This window comes from Anabrus simplex, chromosome 1, assembly GCF_040414725.1.
Source record: "Anabrus simplex isolate iqAnaSimp1 chromosome 1, ASM4041472v1, whole genome shotgun sequence".
In the NCBI taxonomy this organism is placed as follows: Eukaryota; Metazoa; Arthropoda; class Insecta; order Orthoptera; family Tettigoniidae; genus Anabrus; species Anabrus simplex.
Window position 1 is genome coordinate 1,599,443,878 of NC_090265.1, and position 27,202 is coordinate 1,599,471,079.

Consider the following 27,202-nt stretch of genomic DNA (forward strand, 5'->3'; position numbering starts at 1 on the left):
TGTTTTTCCCAATCACTCCTCTAAAGAATTTTATCTCAGCACCTGGATTCTGTTTCCATCATATTTTGTTTTATCCATGTGCCGCTCTGTATGTCAAAATTGGTGTGTAATACACCGAGTACAGAATTTTCTTGCATTTCTCTGAGAGGTCCCAGATTCACAATATACCTCCCACACATTGGTAAAATGCACTGGCTTGTTGGATTCTCTTTCCTATCTCTGTTTTCCCATCTTCTGCAAGTATTTGAAGCTTTTTACAACTTCCGTTTACACTGACTGACAGAGCAAATGCAACACCAAGAAGGAGTGGTCAGAACTTTATGCCAATTGCAGGGTAGACTGACGTCACTGAGGTATGCTCATGATGTGAAATGCGCCACTGTGCTGCGCACGTAGCGAACAATAAATGGGACACGGCGTTGGCGAATGGCCCACTTCGTACCGCGATTTCTCAGCCGACAGTCATTGTAGAACGTGTTGTCGTGTGCCACAGGACACGTGTATAGCTAAGAATGCCAGGCCGCCGTCAACGGAGGCATTTCCAGCAGACAGACGACTTTACGAGGGGTATGGTGATCGGGCTGAGAAGGGCAGGTTGGTCGCTTCGTCAAATCGCAGCCGATACCCATAGGGATGTGTCCACGGTGCAGCGCCTGTGGCGAAGATCGTTGGCGCAGGGACATGTGGCACGTGCGAAGGGTCCAGGCGCAGCCCGAGTGACGTCAGCACGCGAGGATCGGCGCATCCGCCGCCAAGCGGTGGCAGCCCCGCACGCCACGTCAACCGCCATTCTTCAGCATGTGCAAGACACCCTGGCTGTTCCAATATCGACCAGAACAATTTCCCGTCGATTGGTTGAAGGAGGCCTGCACTCCCGGCGTCCGCTCAGAAGACTACCATTGACTCCACAGCATAGACGTGCATGCCTGGCATGGTGCCAGGCTAGAGCGACTTGGATGAGGGAATGGCGGAACATCGTGTTCTCTGATGAGTCACGCTTCTGTTCTGTCAGTGATAGTCACCGCAGACGAGTGTGGCGTCGGCGTGGAAAAAGGTCAAATCCGGCAGTAACTGTGGAGCGCCCTACCGCTAGACAACGCGGCATCATGGTTTGGGGCGCTATTGCGTATGATTCCACGTCACCTCTAGTGCGTATTCAAGGCACGTTAAATGCCCACCGCTACGTGCAGCATGTGCTGCGGCCGGTGGCACTCCCGTACCTTCAGGGGCTGCCCAATGCTCTGTTTCAGCAGGATAATGCCCGCCCACACACTGCTCGCATCTCCCAACAGTCTCTACGAGGTGTACAGATGCTTCCGTGGCCAGCGTACTCTCCGGATCTCTCACCAATCGAACATGTGTGGGATCTCATTGGACGCCGTTTGCAAACTCTGCCCCAGCCTCGTACGGACAACCAACTGTGGCAAATGGTTGACAGAGAATGGAGAACCATCCCTCAGGACACCATCCACACTCTTATTGACTCTGTACCCCGACGTGTTTCTGCGTGCATCGCCGCTCGCGGTGGTCCTACATCCTACTGAGTCGATGCCGTGCGCATTGTGTAACCTGCATATCAGTTTGAAATAAACATCAATTATTCGTCCGTGCCGTCTCTGTTTTTTCCCCAACTTTCATCCCTTTCGAACCACTCCTTCTTGGTGTTGCATTTGCTCTGTCAGTCAGTGTACTTCAATATTCTCTCTTCCTTCTCCATTATCTCTCATCATTATTGACATACTCTTCTCCACTTATTTTTCATTCCATATTTCTCTATCTCCTGATTCCATACAGTAACTTGTTATTTACTTCCATTTTGTCTTCTCCCCATATTACTATGTTGTCTGTAAAATGTAAGGCTTTAGTCTCTTTGCTTCCCTTTTTTTGTTGTTTTACACTCTTGTGGATGATGAAGACTAGAGGGATTAATACAGTTTCTTGAAGTCCTGTTTCTAAATTGAACCAGTTTGTTTGTCCTATCCTAGTCTTCATGCTACTTACACACTTTTCATACATGGCTTGTGATCATTTCTACTTCTGCTCTGCTTACCTTCCTTTTTATCAATGCATTCAAGATCAGTTGCAGTGGTACACTGCCATATGCTTTCTCAAAATCTATAAGTCATCACTAAATCCTTTCTGAACTCCCATAGTTTTTCTACCATCTTCCTTGATGCAAAAATTAGATCAAAAGTTTTCTATCTCTTCTAAATCCATATTGCTCTTCCTCCATTTCCTTTTCTATTTTCATCTACAATATTCCCTCTAACATCCTCTACAAAATCTTTGCTATATGTGAAAAGAGGGAGATTCCCCTATTGTTGATATCTTTCTTACACCCCCCCCCCCCTTTCTTGAATACTGTGACTCTTCCTCCAATCTTCTGGTACTTCTTTATTCTTAAAAATTACTCAAAATAATATATTATATTCAATGTAACCCAACTGGTCCTGCTGCCTGTATCATCTCTGTAGCCACTTTTCTTTACCTTGTTTCTTTTAATTTCACTATTTCACTAAGTCTCAATTTAGCTGTATTACAATTCTATGGTATCCTTCAAAATCTTCTCTTGGCATAGCTGTCACATCTTCCAATTTTCTGCATTTCTCTCTCTCAACTAAAATCAGATCAATCATTGTTCTTGTTCTCCTTTTTGGCTGTTCTTTCTGAACCATATACAGTAGAAGTCCGTTATAGCGAGAATTCACCACGGCGAAAAATTTACTCGCAATAGCGGATTGTCGTTATATCTGATTTTTTGTAACAATCGGGGAAACTCCCAATCGCATTAAAATCAGTATCAAATGGCAATCAGTTTGTTAAAAACTTGCGTTTTCGTGGATAATATCCACAATACGGCTTACTTGCTTGTTGTTTTTCGAAATCCGATACTACATAGATAGATATTTATTTCAGTAATTAATTCCAACGAGCCAAAGGCTCATACAGAGGAATTGTACAATGAATAATATATTCAATGGCGGATCTACAAACTCTGAATACTTACAATGATATAATCAGGTGACTTAAACAGTAAAAGTAGAGACATCAATACAGAAAGTGTAAAAAGTAAAAATAAAATACCATTCTATAATTCCTTAATTATACTAAGATACTTAGTACTACAAGTGAGTAACAATGCAACAGGATTGACAAAGCGAGGCGAGTGTTTGTTTTAAACATTACATATTTATATTTCACCTATGAAGTATCTATTCCATAAATTTTCCTTTGCCTTTCGTTTGAAAGTTATTAAAGTAGGGGCAATTTTTACATCAGCAGGAAGTTTGTTGTATGCTTGAATTGCTGAGAATTTACAACTGTTCTTCCCATACTTAGAAGAGTGGATGTGATACAAGGCCAAGTCATCTGCATGTCTAATTTGATACCTGTGGTTGTCTGAATTGGTTATTGAAGTAGTGTTGTGAAATATTATGTTTCTTTTTATTTCATACATTAGTAAGACAGAATTAAGCTCTGTAATTATGCTGAGAGGTGGAATTTTGGTCTGAGTGTATAGGTCTTTTACTGGGGTGTATAATGGTAAGTTAAATATGTTCCTTATTGTCCTGTTCTGTATCACCATTAGTTCATTCAGGGAAGACTTTATACAATGTGACCAAATTACACATAAGTACTGCAAGTGGGTATGTACTAGTGAATAATAAATTTGTAGGAGGAGGTGTTTAGGGATTAAATATCTAAGTCTTTTTAGTAACCCAGCAACTGGGGTGATTTTCTTAGTTATGTATTCAACATGGTCATTCCAGGTCAGGTTCTCATCAATAATTAATCCAAGATATTTCACTTTATTTACTTTTTCTATTTCCGTATCATTTATTAGTAATTTATCACTATTTGAGTGAAGGACTTTTTGTTTTGAAAAAAGTATGTATTTAGTTTTCTGCTGCATGTTTTCTAAAACTGTGTCCTTACTCTTGCCCGTATAGAAGATATTGGTGTCATCAACGTATAATGTGATATAGGCTAGCCATTTAGATTACATGAAGAAATATCATTTATATAAATGAGAAATAAAATAGGACCTAGTATAGAACCTTGTGGGACACCATGGGTTACATACTTGGCAGAGCTTGAGTAATTATTCACGGTAACAAGCTGGTTTCGTCCTGTTAAGTAATTTCGAAACCAATTCAGCGCAAGTCCACAAATTCCAGCCTTTTCTAATTTTCTTAAAAGAATACTATGATCAACAGTATCAAAAGCTTTGGTAAGATCAATAAATAAGCCTGCTGCAATGTTATCTACAGTGGATTGTAACATTGTAATGAGATCAACAGTAGCTACTTCGGTACTAGACCTCTCCCTGAACCCATATTGCCCCTTATAGAAGAAATTATTTTTGTTTAGAAAAGCCAAAAGTCTTTTCTTCACAACAGTTTCCATAATTTGGGAAACAATTGATAAAATCAAGATTGGCCTATTAATCATTTGGATTTAGTCTATTCCCTCCCTTAAACACAGGGATCACTTTAGCTATCTTTAGTTTATTGGGTGTTATACCGGTAGTCAGGGACTCGTTAATGATCTCTACGAGAAATCCTTTTATAGGGTCCTTTGCTTTTTTTAATAGTGAGGTAGTAACGTCATCTATTCCGCAGCTATTCATACTTTTAAGGTTAGATATGATTGACTTTACTTCTGCTACATCTGTTGGGTACAGGTAAAGGGATTCAAGACTAGTAAATTCACTGAAAGTCACAGTATTATGTTCAGGAATACTTAGAGCTAGGTTTTTGGCAATGTCTATAAAAAAGGAGTTGAATGAGTCACACAGAACCTGTTTATCAGTTATTACTTTGCCTTCAATTTCAAGCATGGTACACGAGACATTCGTTACTTTTTTATTATGAATGATTTTGTTCATTAGTTTCCATGTCTGTTTTGGATTGTTATTATGAGATTTGAAAAGGTTTGAGTAGTAGTCATGTTTGAGTCTTCTTATTAAGTTGGTTACTGTATTTCTACACCTGCAGTATTCTTGTCTCAGAAGCATGTTATTCTTGTGAGTAGGATGTTTGAGTTTTGCATGCAAGCAGTCCCGTCTCTTTATAAGGGTACGAAGATCATTAGTAACCCACGGAAATTTCCTAGGTTTGTTTGTGCCCTTTAATGTTGTATTGTATTTATTAGGCCAGCTCGTATAATTGTCCTTTTGTCGTATTTTGTTAATGAATGAATCATACAATATATCTATTTGGCACCTGTTTGCAAGATATGTATCTGACATGTGTAGGCCTACACCAGTGTTCATGTAGGTATTTCTCGATTCATTCTCCTTACACCTACTAGGTATTCCAGAAATATTAGAGTGAGGATATGTTAGGTGAGTGTTTTGGTTTGGCCATAGCATGTCAAAAACTAAAATATTATGGTCACTTAAGTCATTATTAATATTTGATACTGTATAGCATAATTCAGAATTATTCACTGATATGTGGTCAAGTAAGGTGCTAGCAGAGTCACTTATTCGGGTTGGATATATTCTATTGCACAGAGCAAAACCATAGCAAGTTAGAAGATTGAGATACTTCCTTTTTAATTGGTCACTGGATAAAACATCAATATTGACATCACCTAGGAACAAACACAGCTTGTTAGGACTATTAGGCTGACTGAGAAATTGTTCAAGAGAACTCAGGAATGGAATGGCATTATTCCGGTTAGGATTGTATCCAGCAATAATGTTAATGTGATTGCAACCTTTCCTTTTGAACTGATATCTGTAAATCTCAATCCACAACAATCTATGATTCAACTCACATTTTGATATCAAGTTTACTTTCCAACTATGCGATACGTAAATACCCACTCCACCTCCCTCTCTACCATCTCTGTGAGCAAATACACAATCATAATTCCTTAGATTATAGAATTTAGCTTCATTGCTAGTTATCCAAACTTCAAACACAACCACAATATCCACTTCACCAATGAGGAATAACAACAACTCAATATCGTCAAGCTTATTTCTGATACTTCTGGTGTTAAGGTGCAAAATCCTAACCTCACTAAGTAAATTAACTGAACTATGACACGAGTTCATGGTAATATCCAAGGGTTTCTGTTGAATGAAATCGTCCAAACAGTTGAATTTGACTTCATAGCAACCTAGAGGAAGTTTTGCGTATCCTGTTATAAGATTATTTAAAGTAGTCCTGTCACTGGCCATTTTGAGGTTGAATAATGTGCCTGGATGGCAGAGACTTTGTAATTTCTTCCCCTTGAAGGCGTTCAATGTCCTCGGTGTTCTGAATGCGGATTGATCGGTGATTCTCCGATTTCCTTACGTAAATTTTGCAATCTTTAGTCCACACAAATTTATAACCATACCCCTTCAGGTCCCTCGCCAGTTTATGTAGGTATTTATTCGTTGGTGTCAGGTGTTCGTTTATGTAAACAGTTCTAGGGGCAGCCTGAATGCCTACCTCACTTGATGTTTTGCATCTTCTTGGCCGAAAGAAATTCTTCTTTCTTGAGGCGGCTACAAAATTTCACAAGGAGAGGTGGTGGGAATTCAGGCTTTCTGGAGGGTAGTCTATGACACGCATCGATATCACTATCGGCCACTTCGACATCGAGTGTTTTACCGAGGCATTTCACTATTGTAAGTGGATTTTCATTCTGAACTTGTGGCAGGCCGTGGATTTCCAAATTATTTCTTCGAACACATTGTTGCAATTCTTGGTTTTCTGTCTTTAGTTTAACCACCTCTGCTCGTGTTATTTCACGTTCTTTTTCAAGATCATTTACCTTGCACTTTAACATTGCGATTTCAGACATCGCCATCTTGAAATCTTCCGTAATTTTTCGAAGAGAATCTTTTACCTCGTCGAATGAGTCCGCACAAAATGACACAGCCTTTTGAATCTCGCCCTGCTCCGTTTCTATTGCCTCAAGTTTTGAAAGCCTTTTATGAACATCTCTAATCACGTCATCTATTTAACTAACGTTAGACACACACTCAGTCTCATTACTAAGACATGCTGTATCGTCACACCTACCACAGTAGCCTACCACTTTTTCGACTTATCAATAAGTTTCCTGAAATCTTTCTTATTGATTTTTACACACACTCTATGATGCCTTCTACGACACTCCGTCACATATTATGTAGTCATCTTCTGATTTTATGCTAGAGTTGCACAAGCCACACACACACACACACACACACACACGACTGAATTGGATCCGCCATCTTGGAATCGTGTGTTTAATTTGAAAAAAAAAATATATTAACGTATTTCTACGAATCCAAAACGACCCCCACTTTTTCCTTCAACATTTTTTAATGAGGCTTAAGTGCTTTATAAAATCATATGAATGTTTTTCTTATAGAGTAGACGTTGAACATTGGCTTTAGTTATGCCGTATTTTTTGCGGCTGTACAATTATGCTTTATTTAAACGGGTTTAATAACCAGCAACTTAAAATTGCCATCATAAGATCGCGGGGATCTCGCTGAAAATTTGCCGGCAAATACACATTCCACGCGTCTCTACACTACGACGATCCATCAGGAAAATATTCTTGCTTACTATAAAACTGTTACTTTCACCCAGCGTCAGATATAACTGGCTGCCGCTACACGCACGTCTTGCTTGCCGGATTCGGCCAACTTCAGCGACTAGCGATGTATAGGTCTTAAACGCGGACTTTGAAAGTCAACGAACGAGTTTATTGCGCCGCGTTATGGCAATTCCGCCCTTGCATTTTTGTGCATATACCTCACAATTTCATCTTTGGCTTCTTTAAAGCGTCCTTGTTGCGGGCCACTGAATGCATTTTTTGTGCAGTACGCATTTTTAAGCTATCTTTGTCTTCACGGTAACGCCGGATATTGGCTTTAGTTAGGCATATGCCGTATTTTCTTGTGGCTGCACAATTAATATACATTTCCGAGTGTTTAATAGCCATTAACTTAAAATTGGCATCATAACATCGACGAGAACCCGTTGAAAATTTGCCGGCAATACCTGTTCCACGTAGGCCTATCTTTACAATACGACGATCCATCACGAAAATATTCCTGCTGTCTATAAAACTTAATTTTACTAAGCAGACGCGATATAACTTTGGTACTGAGTAGCCGTGGCCTTTCTAAGAATTCGAAAGCTCGCATGTTTTGATGCCATTCTGCAAATTTAAGAAACGGTTTTGTAGAGGATAATAGAATGTCATTCTCTCTTCACTATTTCTCGAGATCCAGTGACGTTACACACAGGCACTGTACAACCGGTCGCCGCGGCTAGCGATGTATGATAAAGAGGCGGTCGTTTATTGTCATCGAGTTTTGTCTGCGCGCGCGGCGGGGTGAAAAGAAACTGTGGTTACTGCGGTAATTGCCAGTGGTGTTCATTACTATCAGGCCGCGAATGCAAAACGACCCTTGATTTTTAACATGAGATTCTGAGAAAAAAACGTCTTGGATTCGGAGAAATACGGTATCACTCCAGAGGCTTCTGTGGCAAACATTTCAGTTTTCTTCTTCAAACGGCTTCACCTAACCTAACCGTATATGTACCTATCATGAAAACCTATTTGAAACGCATGTAGAGAAATGATAACCTCCTCGTTAAAAATTGACATACCGGGCGAGTTGGCCGTGCGGTTAGGAGCGCGCAGCTGTGAGCTTGCATCCGGGAGATAATGGGTTCGAATCCCACTGTCGGCAGCCCTGAAGGTGGTTTACCGTGGTTTCCCATTTTCACACCAGGCAAATGCTGGAGCTGTACCTTAATTAAGGCCACGGCCGTTTCCTTCCCAATCCTAGGCCTTTCCTATCCCATCGTCACCGTAAGACCTATCTGTGCCGATGCAACGTAAAGAAAATAGCAAAAAAATTGACATGGGAATAGCTTTCCGAAATTTAACTAGACGCGAGAAAATATAAACTATCCTCTGAAATCAGTGATGCACCTTGCCATATCTTGAGGTGTATCACATTCTTACTTAATTTCAGTATACGGTATACCATTAAAATTAAGAGATCGTTTTCTTCAGCCTTTATTTTTAACCAGTTAACAGCTGCTATCGGCCACGTTATTTTACACATGTATTACGAAAACATGTTATCCTCTTTTATTTCGAATTTCCTTTAGAGAACAGCAGTCGACGGGTATTACTAATCGACTCCAATATCGCCTTCGAATGTTGAAGAGAGAGCTCGCAAATGCAATTAGCGCGAAAACTATTATATACCGTACCGAAAATGATCGATCGCCTTTTGTGGCAAACGTTTCAATTTTGTTATTCAACTAGCGTCACCTATCCTAACTTAACTGTACTAGCCTATATGTATGATAAGTACATACTTCAAACGCCAGTAGAGAACCTACTCGTCATAAATTTACATGATAATAGCCTTTCCGTAATTTAACGGACGCGAGAAAATATAAACTAACCTCGTAATCAATGACGCACTCTGCCATATCTTGCGGTGTAGGCCTATCTCATTCTTACTTAATTTCGGTATTTAGCATTAAAATTAAGCGATTATCTTTAACGAGTTAACAACGGTTATCGGACACGTTATTTACGCATTTATTACGAAAACATGTTCTCTTTCATTTTCCTTGCGGAAGAGCAGTCGATGGGTATTACTAATCGACTCCGACATTGCCTTCGAATGTCGACGAGAGTTCGCTGGTGGGCATAGCGAGAAACGATACGGTGTCGAAGATGATCGATCGAATGCAGTATAATGACTGGTTGCATAAATATCCGCAACGGAAAAATCGCTCGTAATAATGGATGCGTCAGTGAAAGGGCTCTCGCTGTAACCGAAGGATAATACACAGTTTAATATAGGAATTTTGAAGGGACGCACAAAAGTGATCGTTATAACGGAGTTCTCGTTATATGCCCTACTCGTTATAGCGGACTTCCACTGTACTGCCTGCTTTAATCTGTTCCTCTCACAAAAATCTACTAGTAGCTCTCCTTATGCATTTTTCTTACAACTAAAAGGACCAATTATTTCTTATTTTTCTTGACTGATTGTTCCAATGTGGGCATTCATGTCTCCCATTATCACCACTTTTTAAAATCTTTGATGACCTTTTCAGGTCCTCCAAGAACTCCTCAGGACTCTCTTCAAGATTATCTGTCTGAGGTGCATATACTTGGATAAACTCTTGCACTCCACTCTCCAAGCAAAGTCTACCAGTTTTTTCCTCACATTAATGCCTACTCCATTACTGCAGTATGTACCTCCATTACAAAACAACTGGAACCTCTTCCTCAATTTCTTCTGTCCCTTTCCTTTCCACTTGGTTTCACTCAATCCCAAAAACGCAATGTTCTTTTCCATTTATTCTCCTAGTTCTGTCTTCATCACTGTTTGCATCAAGGAAAATTGTAAAGTTGCATGCTGTGTGTGAACAATATGTGCCACATTTGTTGCACTATAGGAAAGTTGCATCATGGAGATATTAAGCACGGAACAAAAATTATAGTTGCTTCTTGACATTCATCGAATATTTTTATAGACAGTTCGGTCTTCAATGTACAGCTCTTGTAGCTTATTACTGACAACTCTCCTATAGGCTCGGTCTGTATAACAATGTGCTGCTGCGGGTGGAAATTATGAGAACTACTTAGGGGCACCTTCATTAACAACTGACCATAAGAAGCTGGACTATGTGTGACGTTTACATACATCACTTTACAGTCGCCCTCTATCGCTGAATCCCTTTCTATGTTTCTTAAAGCCAATATTAGAATCTAAAACCACAATCCCTGTGTGCTGATCCGGTCATGTTTGCGATGTATATAGCTGCCGTGATGGATCACACTGACATGAAGAGTAAAACCTTGTGTCCCTGTACGTTCTCTATCCCAACTTTGGTTTAATTTTGTTTTTGACAACATATATGATACATGCGTATGTTTTTTCAGCTAATTTCATATCCCCTCCTTTACAATTAATATACCATCATTCATAGTTTAGGCTTTGCTCGATAAAACGACTAGTGACTGGGTATAATGCAAAAGCGGAACCCAATAACCACATAACCACATTTCAGTTGAGAATTGTAGTGAATATAAGGTATATTAGATAGTATCTTGCCAGTTATATTTGTGTTTTTCTTTGTGTACAGCAATCCTTTAGATACTAAAGCATTTAACCAAGCACAAGGTTTCATTTCTATTAGAGCATAGTAGGATAAAGTAATACTAAAGAAATAATCTTCTGTCCACGCGTTTAACTTTGTTGGTAATCCTTGAATACAGTAGTTCTTGCGAATTTCAAACTTTAGGCCTAATTGCAATTTTCATTTCTATTTGTGCTTAATAATAACCTATTGTAATTAGGATACGTCTGAATGTAGTTTTTAAACTGTTGGTGTGTATTGTAGTGACTTATTAGAAATTAGACTGCTTATTCCATTATTTTGAGTACCGGTAGTCTTGTGAATTTCAAACTTTAATTGCAATTTCCATTTCAGTTTGTGCTTAGTAATAACCTGTTTTAAAATTAGCATATGTCTGAACATAGTTTAAAATCATTGTACTGTATTATAGTAGGTATCTTATTATAAATTAATGTGTTCATTCTATTACTGTAAAATATTTGTGTAGTAAAGTATCTGTAGTATCTGCTGTATCTGTATTAACTCTCTTACTAGAATTCTGTTGCAGTAATTAGGGTAGACTTAACTGCAGTTTAGAATTGTGTAGACCTGATTCTTGTGTATTACTTTCTGTTTTCAGTAACTAACAGCAATTTTCATTCTGTTAGGGTGTTGTAGAAAACAAATTCATACAACTAAGTAGTATTATAGTGTACATACCTGCCAACTTTTAGAAACCAAAAATAGGAAGATTTTTTTTATTCCTGGATTTCATCACATATATTCCACCACGGTCTAGGTGAAAAAAGGTCAAGATAAAAGGCATACATATCTACAGTTACAATGCGAATTGACCGTTAAATTTCAAATCTTAAACTACCAAAACATAAAAATGGTTACAAGAAAATGTACCTTATCATTATCATTTATGACACTTAAACGAATAATATTCATGTCACACCGACACACGCAACAAAATGCATAATATCGTATTTTCTCGCGTAATTAACGCACTTTTTGACGAAAAATAAGGCGAAAAGTTCGGATGCGTAAATTATTCAAGGAATTAAGATATTTACAATTCATTTACATTTAAAAGATACATCAAATATAATATAAAAACACAACTGGTTCAACTCGTTTGCGGTTATCGTCATTTGGCGTAAAATTCCGGAGTGAGATTTTTCCTGAAAATTCAAATAGGGTACATCAGGTAAGTTAGACACGTGGGATTGAAGTACCGACTGGAAAATATTCTTCCCATTATGAGCTGACAGTACGACCTGGAGTGAAAACATGAACTAATAAAAGTACAATTCATGTAATGCCATAACAATGACATACCGGCAAAAAAACTGTCCAACACGAGAAGGGCCGGGCATCGAAGGAGGGACCCTGCTACATTACCCCAAACCGTTTGTATCCAATCTTGTACGAGTGACGTGTCCATCCATCCTTCTTCTTGAATACGAACGTGGATCACTCGCGGAAATTTTGCTTTGGGCATTGTTTTTCGTTTTAGATCAATGTAAGGTGTAAGCTTTCTGAGATCAGCTGTTATAGCAAGCATTGCAGTACATCGTTGTTTTTTGCTTCCGGTAGCGCGTACGATAACACTGTATGATCCTTTCTTATCGATTGTTCGACTTTGTGGCATATGGAAAATGATTGGCGTCTGATCTGCGGTTTCTATAAGGGAGATCAAATATTCCTCACTTTACGCTTCTCAATCACAAAACGATGAAAATGGTTTAAATCATTCGTCATTTTTTGGCATGATGATGTTCTTCGGTGAAGAGGAAGTCCATTTCTCTTCATAAAATTAATCAAGACTCTGCTAACCTTCAAATCCGAGACACTGATTCCATGTGCAGCGGTTATTTCACATTCTTTAAAATACTGCATTTCGTGAGAAATTGCTTATCCAACGTTGCGTCACAAAATCATATATTTAAGCAGATCCTTCTCTACTTGCGGAAACTTGCCGCTTTTTGGCCGCGAAATGCTTTGCGAGACATGTTGGCCGCTTGACGTGCACTTCTGTTACCGCGGTTTCATTTGGGCATTGAATACTCGCTGCCCTCTTCCCGTATGTTTCGGTGTAACTGATCACCGCGAGTTAGTATGATGCAGTATTACTCGAATACTGTGGACTGACAATTTTGAGATCACAGAATGTCCCGTACCCGAAACACTCGTAAAACTAGTGCAGTGGGATTTCCTGCCGGCTAATAACAGCACGTTGCCCTGTATCTGGAATGCCCGCTTTCGCAATAGGAAGCCTGCTACTTGAGTAGTTGATATCTTTATTTCGAAACGCATCCGGAGCTGCGTGATGGATGTTCGAAGTTGTGGGGGCGTCAAATACGTGAACATTTGTTTTTGTTTTTGTTTTTTCCACTTTGGACCCAAAAATAGTGGGATGCGTAAATTATGCAAGGGCGTTAATTACGCGAAAGAATATGGTAGTTTCTTTATCAGACGGCAAAATGAACGGAAATTTATAGGTATCTCTGAACACTTTGAGATAACGTTTGTTATATTTTTGGCCTTAACGAGAAAATGAACTACCTGAAACTGTCACCGACACAACCCACTTAAAAACATTCAACTCATTAAAATGATGCACTTAAATACGCGAAACTACCACATACAAAACAATTCTATATGTCCCATACATTATTAACATACGACTTTGGCAGTGGGGGAAAGCATACAAATGCAAGAAAAAAAGGGGCCTAAAACTCCGACAAAACTACGCACAGAAACGATGTTAACAGCGCGCGAACAACAATAATAAACTCATTCTTTCATCCCGATTAACTGAGTCGCTAGCGCGCGCAAACCTGTCTTGCTTGCAGGACAATTGCCGCCCCGAATCCCCAGCTATATAAAGCGCACACGCTGCTGTGGTGAGCGGGAAACACGATACACGAAGGCGCAGGACGAAATACTCACGAAATAAAGTATCAAATAAATACTCTTGAAAATGAGGTTTCGTAAATTACACAAACACATAAGAATTTATAGTAGGGGAAGAGCATTGGCCGTACTAGAAGTTATATTGGTCAAAAATAGGAAGAAGTAAAAATAAATCGGAAAATCGGAAGACGAGTTAAAAACCGGAAAGTTTCCGGGTAAATCGGAAGGGTTGGCAGGTATGAGTGTAGTAGTAGCTTATACTAATTACTGCACCTTGTTGTGTGATCTTTGTGAACTATCCTAGACAATATTTCTTTCCTTTCATTTTTATTTGCACAGAATAATTTATTTTATTTTTCCTTTTCTTCCCATTATTCCATAAATAATGGCAACGCAGTGCAAGTGTAGGAACTGTGGGTGTGGCCAGGCATTAAGGAGTATGAGGGAGGAGTTGGAGAGTTTGAGGGAGATAATTAGGATTCTCTCAGGACAGGAAGAAGAGTAGGCCTCCCTCAATGTACAGGATACAGTAGGTGTAAAGGAGGGATGGGAAGGAAATGGGGGAATTGTAGAAGACGGGTGGTCTAATGTTTAAGGGGAAGGAGATTGCAGGCTAAGGGCTCTGTTCAGGATCAGAATTCAGGACAGGTGTCTGTGAGAAATCTGTACGTGTCACTGCAGGTAGAACAACCGATAGAAGATGAGGAACAGAGAACTGTTGCTGATGTGTGTGGAAGTAGGAAGGAAAAAGGTAGGAAAGGGAAATTTAGTGTAGTGGAAAGGAAAAAAAAGGTGGAACAGGGACGTGGGAGGGAGAAAAGGGAGGAGGAAGTAGCTTCTGCAGCAGTGAGACAAGATAGAGCCGACAAGGAGGGGAAGGGTCCAAATGAGGTGGGTAGGGTTGAGGCTCTGGTCATGGGGGATTCCATCGTTAGACAAGTGAGGAATTTGTGTGGAGGAAAAGGAACCAGGGTAGAGTGTTATCCAGAAATCAGGTTGAGGCAGATGTTGAGGAAAGTAGAAGAGAAGGAAGAGGGAAAGGAGAAGGTGGTAGTGTTTGACGTTGGTACTAACAACATAAGGCAAGCGGGTATAAGTACCAACATAGTTGGGGATGTGTGGGATCTGGTAAGTGCAGCACGGATAAAGTTTAAAGAAGCAGAGATTGTTATCAGTGGAATACTGTGTAGGAGGGATACTGACTGGAAGGTGATAGGGGATTTAAAACAGACCATGGAATGGGTATGTGGGAAAAAGGGAGTGTGATTTCTAGATCCTAACGGGTGGGTAGGAGACAGGGATCTGCGCTCAGATGGCCTTCACTTAAACCGCAGTGGTACATATGTTAGGAAATTTGTTCAGAAGGGTTATAGGCTGGTACATTCAGGGAAACGGGGTGGCCTAGGGAGTGGTGTTAAGCGAACAGGGAACTGGAAATCAAGTAGGGATGACATAAAAATGTTAGTGCTCAATTGTACAAGCATTGTAAACAAAGGAATCGAATTAAGTAATGTAATAGATATGTACATACCCGATATTGTAACAGGAGTTGAATCATGGCTGAGAAATTATATAATGGATGCAGAAATATTCTCATGGAACTGGAGTGTGTATCATAGAGATAGGACAGGAATGGTAGGAGGGGGAGTATTCATTCTGGTGAAAGAAGAATTTGTAAGTTACGAAAAAGTTAATGGTGTGGGTTACTGTAGTCACGTCCTAGTTCATGAACCATGGGCAATGGCTGAGTGGCCTAGTAAGTGGTCCTGAGAGTCGGGACACCAGTTCTATGGAATGGGAGTGGGCATCTCGGACATATTCATAGTCATGGCCCTCCTTGTGCTCAGGAGGCTAGGACTATACAATTCACCGGTGGTCCATAACCCGTTAGAGGAGAGATCCTCACTTGGACTATGTGCAAGTAGGGTAGCATCCTGCTTCATGAATTTACCGAGCTCAGAACATGGGAGTCCCACTCCCATTCGACAGGCGAGGGACTCCTTGCAACTTGGCGAACGAAATGGAATTCGATGAGGAGCTATCAATATTGATGATGATGATGCTTGTTGTTTTAAGGGGCCTAACATCGAAGGTCATCGGTCCCTAATGGTAGGAAATGAAAGAACAAAAATTTCAAAGGCATCCACTGACCAAAATAAAAATAAAATATGTCATGAAGAATGAATAGATAGACAGGAACCCAACAAAAACAAAATAAAAACCAGTGGATTGGACTCAATACAGATCAAAAATAACATTATTACCGACCAATGAACCACTTATAAAGCACAATGATGCTTGGTGTCTAAAGGGGGTGTAAAATCCATGTCTAAGGCCCCACAGATTGGTACATGTCGCAAGTAAAATAGAACCATGGTATGTGTCATGTTGGGGTATTAATCAGAAGTAGTGAAGACTCACGGTGTTCCACAAAAGATGGTACTACTCACAAGTATTGCAATACGTACAAGTAATGCAGACCTATGGTGTCTCACACAATGGCGCAACTCATAGCCAACGCAAACCGAGAAGGTTCCCCACCTAGGTGGACTAAACACGGGCGCTGGTATTCCCGTGGTGTTCCTCACATAGTGGGTACTAATCACAGGCAACGCAGACCCACGGTGCTGCTCATATAGTGGTACAACTCACAAGCTACGCCCAGACCCGCGGTGTTTTGCGCACATGGGTACGATGCACGGGTAGTGGAATCCACCAGGCAAGGCTTTTACTGCTACTAATCACAAACCTATTTCGTACCAAATTTAGTGGTACTACTCGCAAGTACAGGCAACCTATGGTGTGATGGTACGATTCAAAATTAGTTTCATGGTTCTAATTCAGTCAGCCCTTGGTTGCCCCTTTTAGTCGCCTCTTACGACAGGCAGGGGATACGGCAGGTGTATTCTACATGTGTGTCCCCCACCAGCAGGTGTTAGTGTGTTTGGTCCGCGAGAGGTATTTTATTTCCCTCAAGTCCGCCGGCAAGCCGGTTAGGACACCCCTATCTGCCACCTGGGGACGCGCCACGTGGGAGTATCACCTCTCCCCCTGCTACGCCAGCATAGTAGGTTCGTGGCTATCAATATTAATGGGGCTTATGGAAGGAAGTAGAACTGGCTGAGTCAGCAAAGAGAATGCATCTGGATGTGCTAGGAGTAAGTGATATTCAGGTAAGGGGAGATAATGAGGAAAAGATAGGAGATTATAAAGTGTACTTGACAGGCGTTAGAAAGGGAAGGGCAGAGTCTGGGGTAGGGCTGTTTATCAGAAATACCACTGCATGCAACATAGTTTCTCCTAGGCATGTAAATGAGCGAATGATGTGGGTAGATTTGTCAGTTGAAGGAATTGGGACTAGAATTGTCTCCGTGTGAGGGTGCAGAGGAGGATGAAGTTGACAAGTTTTATGAAGCATTGAGTGACATTGTGGTCAGGGTCAACAGCAAGGATAGAATAGTGCTAATGGGCGATTTCAATGCGAGGTGGGGAAGATATGGAAGCTAATGGGAATTGGAAGCATTTGCTAAACTTCTGTGCTAGTATGGGTTTAGCAGTTACGAAGACATTCTCCAAGCATAAGGCTATTTACCGCTACACATGGGAGGCTAGGGGTACCAGATCCATAATAGACTATGCCTTAACCGACTTCGAATTTAGGAAATCTGTTAGGAATGTACGAGTTTTCCGGGGATTTTTCGATGATACAGACTACTATCTGATCTGTAGTGAACTAAGTATCTTTTTTTTTCTTCTTTGCTTTATGTCCCACCGACACAGATATGTCTTATGCCGACGATGGGATAGGAAAGGCCTGGGAATCGGAAGGAAGTGGCCGTGGCCTTAAGGTACAGCCCCGGCATTTGCCTGGTGTGAAAATGGAAAACCATGGAAAACCATCTTCAGGGCTGCCGACAATGGGGCTCGAACCCACTATCTCCCGATTACTGGATACTGGCCGCACTTAAGCGACTACAGCTATCGAACTCTGTCTAAGTATCTCTAGGCCTAGGGTAGAGAAAGTGAAATCTGTCTGCAAACGAATAAGGGTAGAAAATCTCCAGGACGAAGAAATTAGACAGAAGTACATGGATAAGATTAGTGAGAAGTTTCAAACAGAAGACAGTAAGCAGGTTCAGGATATAGAAAGTGAATGGGTGGCAGACAGGGATTTGTACATAGATGAAAGAAACAGAGCAAAACAAATAGTTGTTGAATCCAAAAAGAAGTCATGGGAAGATTTTGGTAATAACCTGGAAAGGCTAGGTCAAGCAGCAGGGAAACCTTTCTGGACAGTAATAAAGAATCTTAGGAAGGGACGGAAAAAGGAAATGAACAGTGTTTTGAGTAATTGAGGTGAACTCATAATAGATCCCAGGGAATCACTGAAGAGGTGGAGGGAATATTTTGAACATCTTAATGTAAAACAAAATCATCCTGGTAGTGTTGCGAACAGCCAAAAGCTCATGGGGAGAAGGAAAATGATGCTGGTGAAATTACGCTGGAGGAAGTGGAAAGGATGGTAAATAAACTCCCTTGTCATAAAGCAGCAGGAATAGATGAAATTAGACCTGAAATGGTGAAGTATAGTGGGAAAGCAGGGATGAAATGGCTTCATAGAGTAGTAAAATTAGCATGGAGCATTGGTAAGGTACCTTCAGATTGGACAAAAACAGTAATTGCACCTATCTATAAGCAAGGGAGCAGGAAGGATTGCAACAACTATCGAGGTATCCCAATGATTAGTATACTAGGTAAAGTATTCACTGGCATCTTGGAAGGGAGGGTGCGATCAGTCATTGAGAGGAAGTTGGATGAAAACCAGTGTGGTTTCAGACCACAGAGAGGCTGTCAGGATCAGATTTTCAGTATGCGCCAGGTAATTGAAAAATGCTACGAGAAAGCATATGACAGGGTACCAAGGGGAAAAATGTTCGCTATACTGGGGGACTATGGAATTAAAGGTAGACTATTAAAATCAATCAAAGGCATTTATGTTGACAATTGATGGTAGAATAAGTTCTTGGTTCAGGGTACTTACAGGGGTTAGACAAGGCTGTAATCGTTTACATTTGTTGTTCGTAGTTTACAAGGATCATCTGCTGAAGGGTATAAAATGGCAGGGAGAGATTCAGTTAGGTGGAAATGTAGTAAGCAGTCTGGCCTATGCTGACGACTTGGTTTTAATGGCAGATTGTGCCAAAAGCCTGCAGTCTAATATCTTGGAACTTGAAAATAGGTGCAATGATTATGGTATGAAAATTAGCCTCTCGAAGACTAAATTGATGTCAGTAGGTAAGAAATTCAACAGATATGAATGTCAGACTGGTGATACAAAGCTAGAAGAAGTCTATAATTTCAAGCATTTAAGGTTGTATGTTCTCCCAGGATGGTAATATAGTGAGATTGAATCAAGGTGTAGTAAAGCTAATGCAGTGAGCTCACAGTTGCGATCAACAGCATTCTATAAGAAGGAAGTCAGCTCCTAGACGAAACTATCTTTACATCGGTCAGTTTTCAGACCAACTTTGCTTTACGGGAGCGAAAGCTGGGTGGACTCAGGATCTCTTATTCGTAAGTTCGAAGTAACAGACATGAAAGTAGCAAGAATGATTGCTGGTACAAACAGGTGGAAACAATGGCAGGAGGGTACTCGGAATGAGGATATAAAGGCTAATTTAGGAATGAACTTAATGGATGAAGCTGTACGCATAAATCGGCTTCGGTGGTGGGATCATGTGAGGCGAATGGAGGATAGGTTACCTAGAAGAATAATAGACTATGTTATGGAGGGTAAGAGAAGTAGAGGTAGACCAAAACGACGATGGTTAGACTCGGTTTCTAACGATTTAAAGATGAGAGGTATAGAACTAAATGAGGCCACAACACTAGCTACAAATCAAGGATTGTGGCAATGTTTAATAAATTCACAGAGGCTTTCAGACTGAAAGCCGAAAGGCATAACAGTAAAAAATGATAATGTATGTATGTATGTATGTATGTATGTATGTATGTATGTATGCATGTATGAAAAACATTAAATTCTGGGTGTAAGGCTCATCTCTAAAGGTAATAGGCAACTTTATGTCTTTGGAGTGTACAGACCAGGAAAGAGTAGCGCTGACGCTGATTCAGAATTATTTGATAAGATAATCAGCTATGTGGGAAACGATAAGGAAAGGAACGTGATTGTAGCGGGTGATCTCAATTTACCAAATGTCAATTGGGAAGGTAATGGGAATGACAGGAAGCATGAACAACAAATGGCAAATAAGTTAATATGGGAAGGGCACCTCATTCAGAAAGTGATGGAACCAACTAGAGGGAAGAATATTTTGGATGTGGTGGTGATAAAACCAGATGACCTCTATAGAGAAACCGAAGTAACAGATGGTATTAGTGATCACGAAGCTGTTTTTGTCGTAGTTAAAAATAAATGTGAAAGAAAGGAAGGTATTAAAATTAAGACTATTAGGCCGTACCTTATGGCTGATAAAACAGGCATTAGGGAGTTTTTAAAAAGTAACTATGATCGCTGGAAAATGGTAAATAAAAATTTAAACAGACACTGGGATGGGTTTAAAGCAATTGTTGAGGAATGTGAAAACAGGTTTGTACCTTTAACTGTGGTAAGGAATGGTAAAGATCCACTATATTATAAAAGAGAAGTAAACAGACTAAGAAGGTGTAGGTTGGAACGAAATAAAGTTAGAAATGGTTATGGAAGTAAGGAGAAATTGAAGGAACTACTAGGAAATTGAATCTAGCAAAGAAGTCATCTAAGGATAACATGATGGCAAGCATAATTGTAGGCCATACAAATTTTAATGAAAAATGGAAGGGTATGTATAGGTACTTTAAGGCAGAAACAGGTTCAAAGAAGGACATTCCAGGAATCATTAATGAACAAGGGGAGTGAGTATGCGAGGATCTTCAAAAGGCAGAAGTATTCAGTCAGCAGTATGTAAAGATTGTTGGTTACAAGGATAATGTTCAGATAGGGGATGTGAGTGATACTAAAGAAGTATTAAAATTTACCTATGATAACAATGACATTTACAGTAAGATACAAAAGTTGAAAACTAGAAAAGCAGCTGGAATTGATAAGATTTCTGGGGACATACTAAAGGCAATGAGTTGGGATATAGTACCATATCTGAAATACTTATTTGATTATTGTTTGGTTGAAGGAGCTATACCAAATGAATGGATAGTTGCTACAGTAGCCCCTGTGTATAAAGGAAAGGGTGATAGACATAAAGCTGATAATTACAGGCCAGTCAGTTTGACATGCATTGCATATAAGCTTTGGGAAAGCATTCTTTCTGATTATATTAGACATGTTTGCAAAATTAATAACTGGTTTGACAAAAGGCAGTTTGGGTTTAGGAAAGGTTATTCCACTGAAGCTCAACTTGTAGGATTTCAGCAAGATATAGCAGATATCCTGGATTCAGGAGGCCAAATGGATTGTACTGCGATTGACTTATCTAAGGCATTTGTTAGGGTAGATCATGGAGGACTACTGTCAAAACTGAGTGCTATTGGACTAGAAAAAGGAGTGACTGAATGGGTGGCTATATTTCTAGAAAATAAAACTCAGAGAATTAGAGTAGGTGAAGCTTCATCTGACCCCGTAATAATTAAGAGGGGAATTCCTCAAGGCAGTATTATTGGACCTTTATGTTTTCTTATATATATTAATGATATGTGTAAAGAATTGGAATCAGAGATAAGGCTGTTTGCAGATGTTATTTTGTACCGAGTATTATGTAAGTTACAAGATTGTGAGCGGCTGCAGGGTGATCTCGATAGTGTTGTGAGATGGACGGTGAGCAATGGTATGATGATAAACGGGGTTAAAAGTCAGGTTGTGAGTTTCAATTTCAATCACTACTGATCTGTATTTAGGGCAGTCACCCAGGTGGCAGATTCCCTATCTGTTGTTTTCCTAGCCTTTTCTTAAATGATTGCAAAGAAATTGGAAATTTATTGAACATCTCCCTTGGTAAGTTATTGCAATCCCGAATATTTGCCCCAATTTGTCCTCTTGAATTCCAACTTTATCTTCATATTGTGATCTTTCCTACTTTTAAAGACACCATCCAAACTTATTTGTCTACTGATGTCCTCCCACGCCATCTCTCCACTGACAGCTCGGAACATACCACCTATGTGATACAATTCCTTTAGTTTTGCCAATTGCCACCTTTTCAATACAATAAAAATATAGTACAAACTTACATATTTATTATGATGTTTATATGGTACATGTTTCACTCCTTTTCGTGAGCATCATCAGCCAAACTATCATTAATCTAAGATTGTATAAGATCATAAAACAATTCTTTTGGTTCAAGATTGCTCCTATAAAACTAACTGATAATCTTATAACATTCTAAAAGTCACACAACAATAAAACTATGTCTTAAGCTAACACTTTTTGTCTAAAATCTTCTTCAGTCTAACATTTTATTGCCGAAACTCATCTGGTGAACATCCCATTTTCAAACTGTTTTAGCATTTCTCGGCACCATTTCACTCGATGTGCCCTTTGTTCCTCTAAAAGTGAATGGGGCACCCAAAGGGAACAAACCTTTCTAACATGGAGATGGTCATGTAGAACTGAATGAATAGCTGGTGCAGGGATGTGTAGGGTCTCTTCTACCTGCCGATATGTCAACTGCCTCTCTTGTTGCAACATTTTCCTCACAGCTTCAATGTTTTCCTCAGTCACTGATTCAGATGGTCGCCCAAAACGAGGATCGTCCTCAACACCAAAATTTCCCCTCTAGAACTCTTTGTACCAGCAGAAAATTGTTGTCCGATGTGGAAAGTCTTTCCCCAGCACAGGAGTCATTTCCTCCAGGCACTGGTCAACAGTTAATCCACGAGCAAAACTGTAGCGGATAATTGCACGATATTCACCTTTAGATCACACTGACATCTTAACTTGATTTCAGTCCCACTGCTTAGTAACAACTGGTGTGAAGGTTATGCCTTGCTGTCTTCTAGACTGGTTTTCACCCCACTTTTCATCCCTCACCATAACATGGGTGTTCAGCCAACCATTTTTGCATATTACAAAACTTTCCTAGAGCCCTTTGTATTAACAACTTGGTAATTACAGTGATCCCCATAAGGTAATTTCATTTCATCATTTTAATCATTATGCACCCATTCCGTATGATGAATGCAAGTGCTCTGAAAGTATGAATTGAAGAGTCTGTTGACTTGCACAAGTTCCAGTAGATAAGACACACATAATAGCAATTAATTTATTGAAGAAAGAAAAGGAAGCTACAGTAGAAGTCCGCTATAACGAGTATGGCATATAACGAGAATTCCATTATAGCGATGGCTTTTTTCAGTCCCTTCAAAATTCCTATATTAAACTGTGTATCGTCCTTCGGTTACAGCCAGAACGCTATCACTGGCGCATCCGTTATTACGAGCGATTAAGCGCACGCGATTTTTTCCGTTACCGATATTTATGCACCCCAGCGATGATATTGCATACGATCGATTACCTTCGGCATTGTTTCCTCGCTATGTGCATTAGCGATTTCTCTCTTCTACATTCGAAGGCGATGTCGGAGTCGATTAGTAATATCCGTCGACAGCTGTTCCGTAAAGAAAATTCGAAATGAAAGAGAACATATTTTCGTAATAAATGCGTAAATAACGCGTCCGATAACGGTTGTTAACTCGTTAACAATTAAGGCTGACTAAACGACCGCTTAATTTTGAGGCTAAATACTGCAATAAAGTAAGAATTGGATACACCTCGAGATATGGCAGAGTGCTTAATTGATTTCATAGGTTAATTTGTATTTTGTCGCGTCTGGTTAAATTACGGACAGGCTATTATGAAAATTTATAGCGAGAAAGGTATAATTTCTCTACCGGCGCTTGAAGTGTGTTTCTATCATACGTTTAGTACGGTTAAGTTAGGATACGTGACGCTGTTTTAATAAGAAAACTGAAACGTGTGCAACAAAATGCGATCAATCATCTTCGGCACGGTATAGATTTCTCACTTTGTGCATTTGCGAGCTCTCTCGTTGACATTCAAAGGCGATGTTGGAATTGATTAGTTATAACCATCGACAGCTGTTCTCTAAAGAAAATTCGAAATGAAAGAGGATAACACGTTTTCGTAATAAAGGCGTAAATGACGTGATCAATAGCAGTTGTTAACTCGTAAAAATAAAGACTGAATAAAAGCTATCTTAATTTTAATGTTATATACGGAAATTACGTAAGAATGTCATACACCTCAAGATATGGCAGAGCACATCACTGATTTCAGAGGATATTTCATATCTTCTTGCGTCTAGTTACGGTTATTTACTTGTAAATTTTTCTCGAGGAGGTTATTTCTCTACATGCGTTTCAAATATGTTTTCATGATAGGCTACATATACGGTTAGGTTAGGTGACGCTGTTTGAAGAAGAAAGCTGATGTATTAGCCACAGAAATCTCTGGAGTGATACCGTATTTCTCCGAATCCAAGACATTTTTTTCTCAGAATCTCATGCTAAAACTCAAGGGTTGTTGCATTCGCGGCCTAACAGTAAGTTAATGGATACCACTGGCAACTACCGCGGTAACCACGCTGCTTCTTTTCACAAGCGCACAGAACTCATTGGCAATAAACGACCGCCTCTTTACTACACATCGCTACCGGTTGTACAGCGTACAGTGCCTTTGTGTTTCTCAAATCTGCAGAATGGCATCAAAACATGCTACCCTTCGAATTCTTAGAAAAGCCATGGCTACTCAGTGGCAGAGTCATAACGCGTCTATTGCACTTGACGCTTAGTAAAATTAAGGTTTATAGACAGCAGGAATATTTTCGTGATGGATAGTCTTATTGTAAAGATACGTGGAAAAGGTATTGCCGGCAAATTTTCAACGGGATCTAGTTGATATTATGATGCCAAGTTTAAGTTAATGTTTATTAAACACTCGGAAATGTAGAATAATTGTGCAGCCGCAAGAAAATACGGCATAGGCCTAACTAAAGCCAATATTTGGCGTTAGCGTGAAGACAAAAAAATGAAGAAAAAAATGCATTCAGTGGTCCGCAACAAGGTCGCTTTAAAGAAGTCGATGATGAAATTGTGAGGTATGTGCACGAAAACAAAAGGGCGGCTGGCCATACCGTGGCGCAATAAACTCGTTCGTTGACTTTCAACGTTCGCGATTAGGCCTATACGTCGCTAGCCGTTGAATTTGGCCGCACCCGACAAGCGAGACGTACGTGTAGCGGTAGCCGGTTATATCTGACGCTGCGTAACAGTTTTATAGACAAGAATAATTTCCTGATGGATCGTTGTATTGTAGAGACGCGTGGAATAGGTATTGCCGGAAAATTTTCAACGAGTTCTCTTCGGTATTATGATGCCAATATTAAGTTAATGGTCCTTAAACCCGCGGAAATAAAGTAAAATTGTGCAGCCGCAAAAAAAGAAATACGGCGTGACGAAAGTCAATGTTCAGCGTCTAAAAATAGTCTAAAATGCGTAGGCCTGTATGATTGTACAAACTTCTTTTTGAGCCTGTTTTAATTTTTTTGAAGGAAAAAGTGGGGTTCATCTTGGATTCTGAGAAATACGGAACTATATATTTTTCAGAATGAAATTTTACATACACTTTCACGTAGTATCGGATTACGAAAAATAAACAAGTAAGCCGTAGTGTGGATATCATCTGCGGAAACACAAGTTTTGAACAAACTCATTGCCGTTTCATACCGATTTTAAAATGCATGAAGGGTTTTCCGACTTTTATACAAAAATCGGATATAACGACAATCCGTTATTGCGAGCAAACTTTTTTGCTGTTATGGATTTTCGCTATAACGGACTTCTACTGTATATAACTTTAGTGACACATGGACTTTCTCTGATAGCTGTTGGAGAATCGAATGGTGTCTGGGCAGAGGACTCCACATATTCCTTCTTAATTATTATTTCAACATTACACATCCCCCCTATGTACAAGTTAAGAAATATGTTTTCGTGACCGCAATGGCAAGGGAATGCCTATTATAAGACAACTGACTTATTGTAACACTTACCAATAATGTCTCTACCAAATCCTTTCTTGGACGTAATCTTAAGATTGGAGAGCTCAGAGTCACTTTAATAGCTCCATTTCTTTTGGCTTCAGTAGCACCAGCACATCTAAAAGACAAATTTATTCATTTACCAGCTAGTTTTAAATTATCTCAACTGAATTTTTAACAGTAATATTCTTCAGTCTGTCAAAACCAATTCAGGATATATTAGAAATTGCCTGAAAATGAAAACATATAACAACAGATTATACCTCAAAAAGATACCATTAAATTAAAAACAAAATGACATTTCATTCTTGAAAGGTGACCATCAGGTTCTATCAAATTGTTTATTTATTTATTTATTTATTTATTTATTTATTTATTTATTTATTTATTTATTTATTTATTTGTTTATTTTGAAAGTACAAGGTGACAAACTGAAGTTGTAGGTCTGGTGGAAGAATTAAGTGTTCTATTATGAAATTAAAAACAAATCTGAATAAGTTTCAAAATTCTAAAAATTCCCACTTTTGAATATCATAAATTGCATCTGGCATGCCTAAGAAGAAATATCTGTACACTTCAAGAGACTCCTTTCTTTTTAAACCCCCCATATCACTCATAAAATGAAATTACACTGAAATTGATGAAACCTGTTCTGTCAACATTACTTCAACCTTGGTGTGTATCTTTGTGGCAGCTTCAGAGGCAGTACTGCCATGCTATGCACTTTAATGTAAGTCATGTAAGCATTACAGAACTGTTAAATTTAGCCTTCAAACGACCACATAAAATGTGTGTATCTCGCCAAGCACATCAATTACCTAATGTAATCTCTATGCTTTCAGCCTTCCTTCAACAGAAACTCCCCTTCTTTGAGTTATATGAACTGTGCCAAGTCTTATTTGACACTGCTGGAGTATATGCTGGGACAATGAAATTTGAGTGGAAGAAAACCCTATACGATGGGACATTCGTGCTGTTCAGTTATCACAGGTTGTAGAGTCAGGTAGTCAGACCATCTCCACACTTTCAACACACTCAGAACAATTCCTTAAAGCTGCAGCAATTGTCAGTAGATCGCAGATTATTTTAATTTTTAAATTTTTTTTGCAA

The 27,202-nt window shown here is 39.5% G+C and overlaps 1 protein-coding gene across 1 annotated transcript in view; it reads right to left on the reverse strand.

The window, feature by feature from the left end:
* Positions 1-27,202, reverse strand: part of LOC136881104 (DNA-dependent metalloprotease SPRTN) — a 184,417-nt gene that overhangs the window by 55,172 nt on the left and 102,043 nt on the right. The window contains exon 3 of the mRNA XM_067153741.2: positions 26,105-26,210. Within this exon, the coding sequence (XP_067009842.1) occupies positions 26,105-26,210 (106 nt within the window). The remainder of the gene's footprint in view (positions 1-26,104; positions 26,211-27,202) is intronic.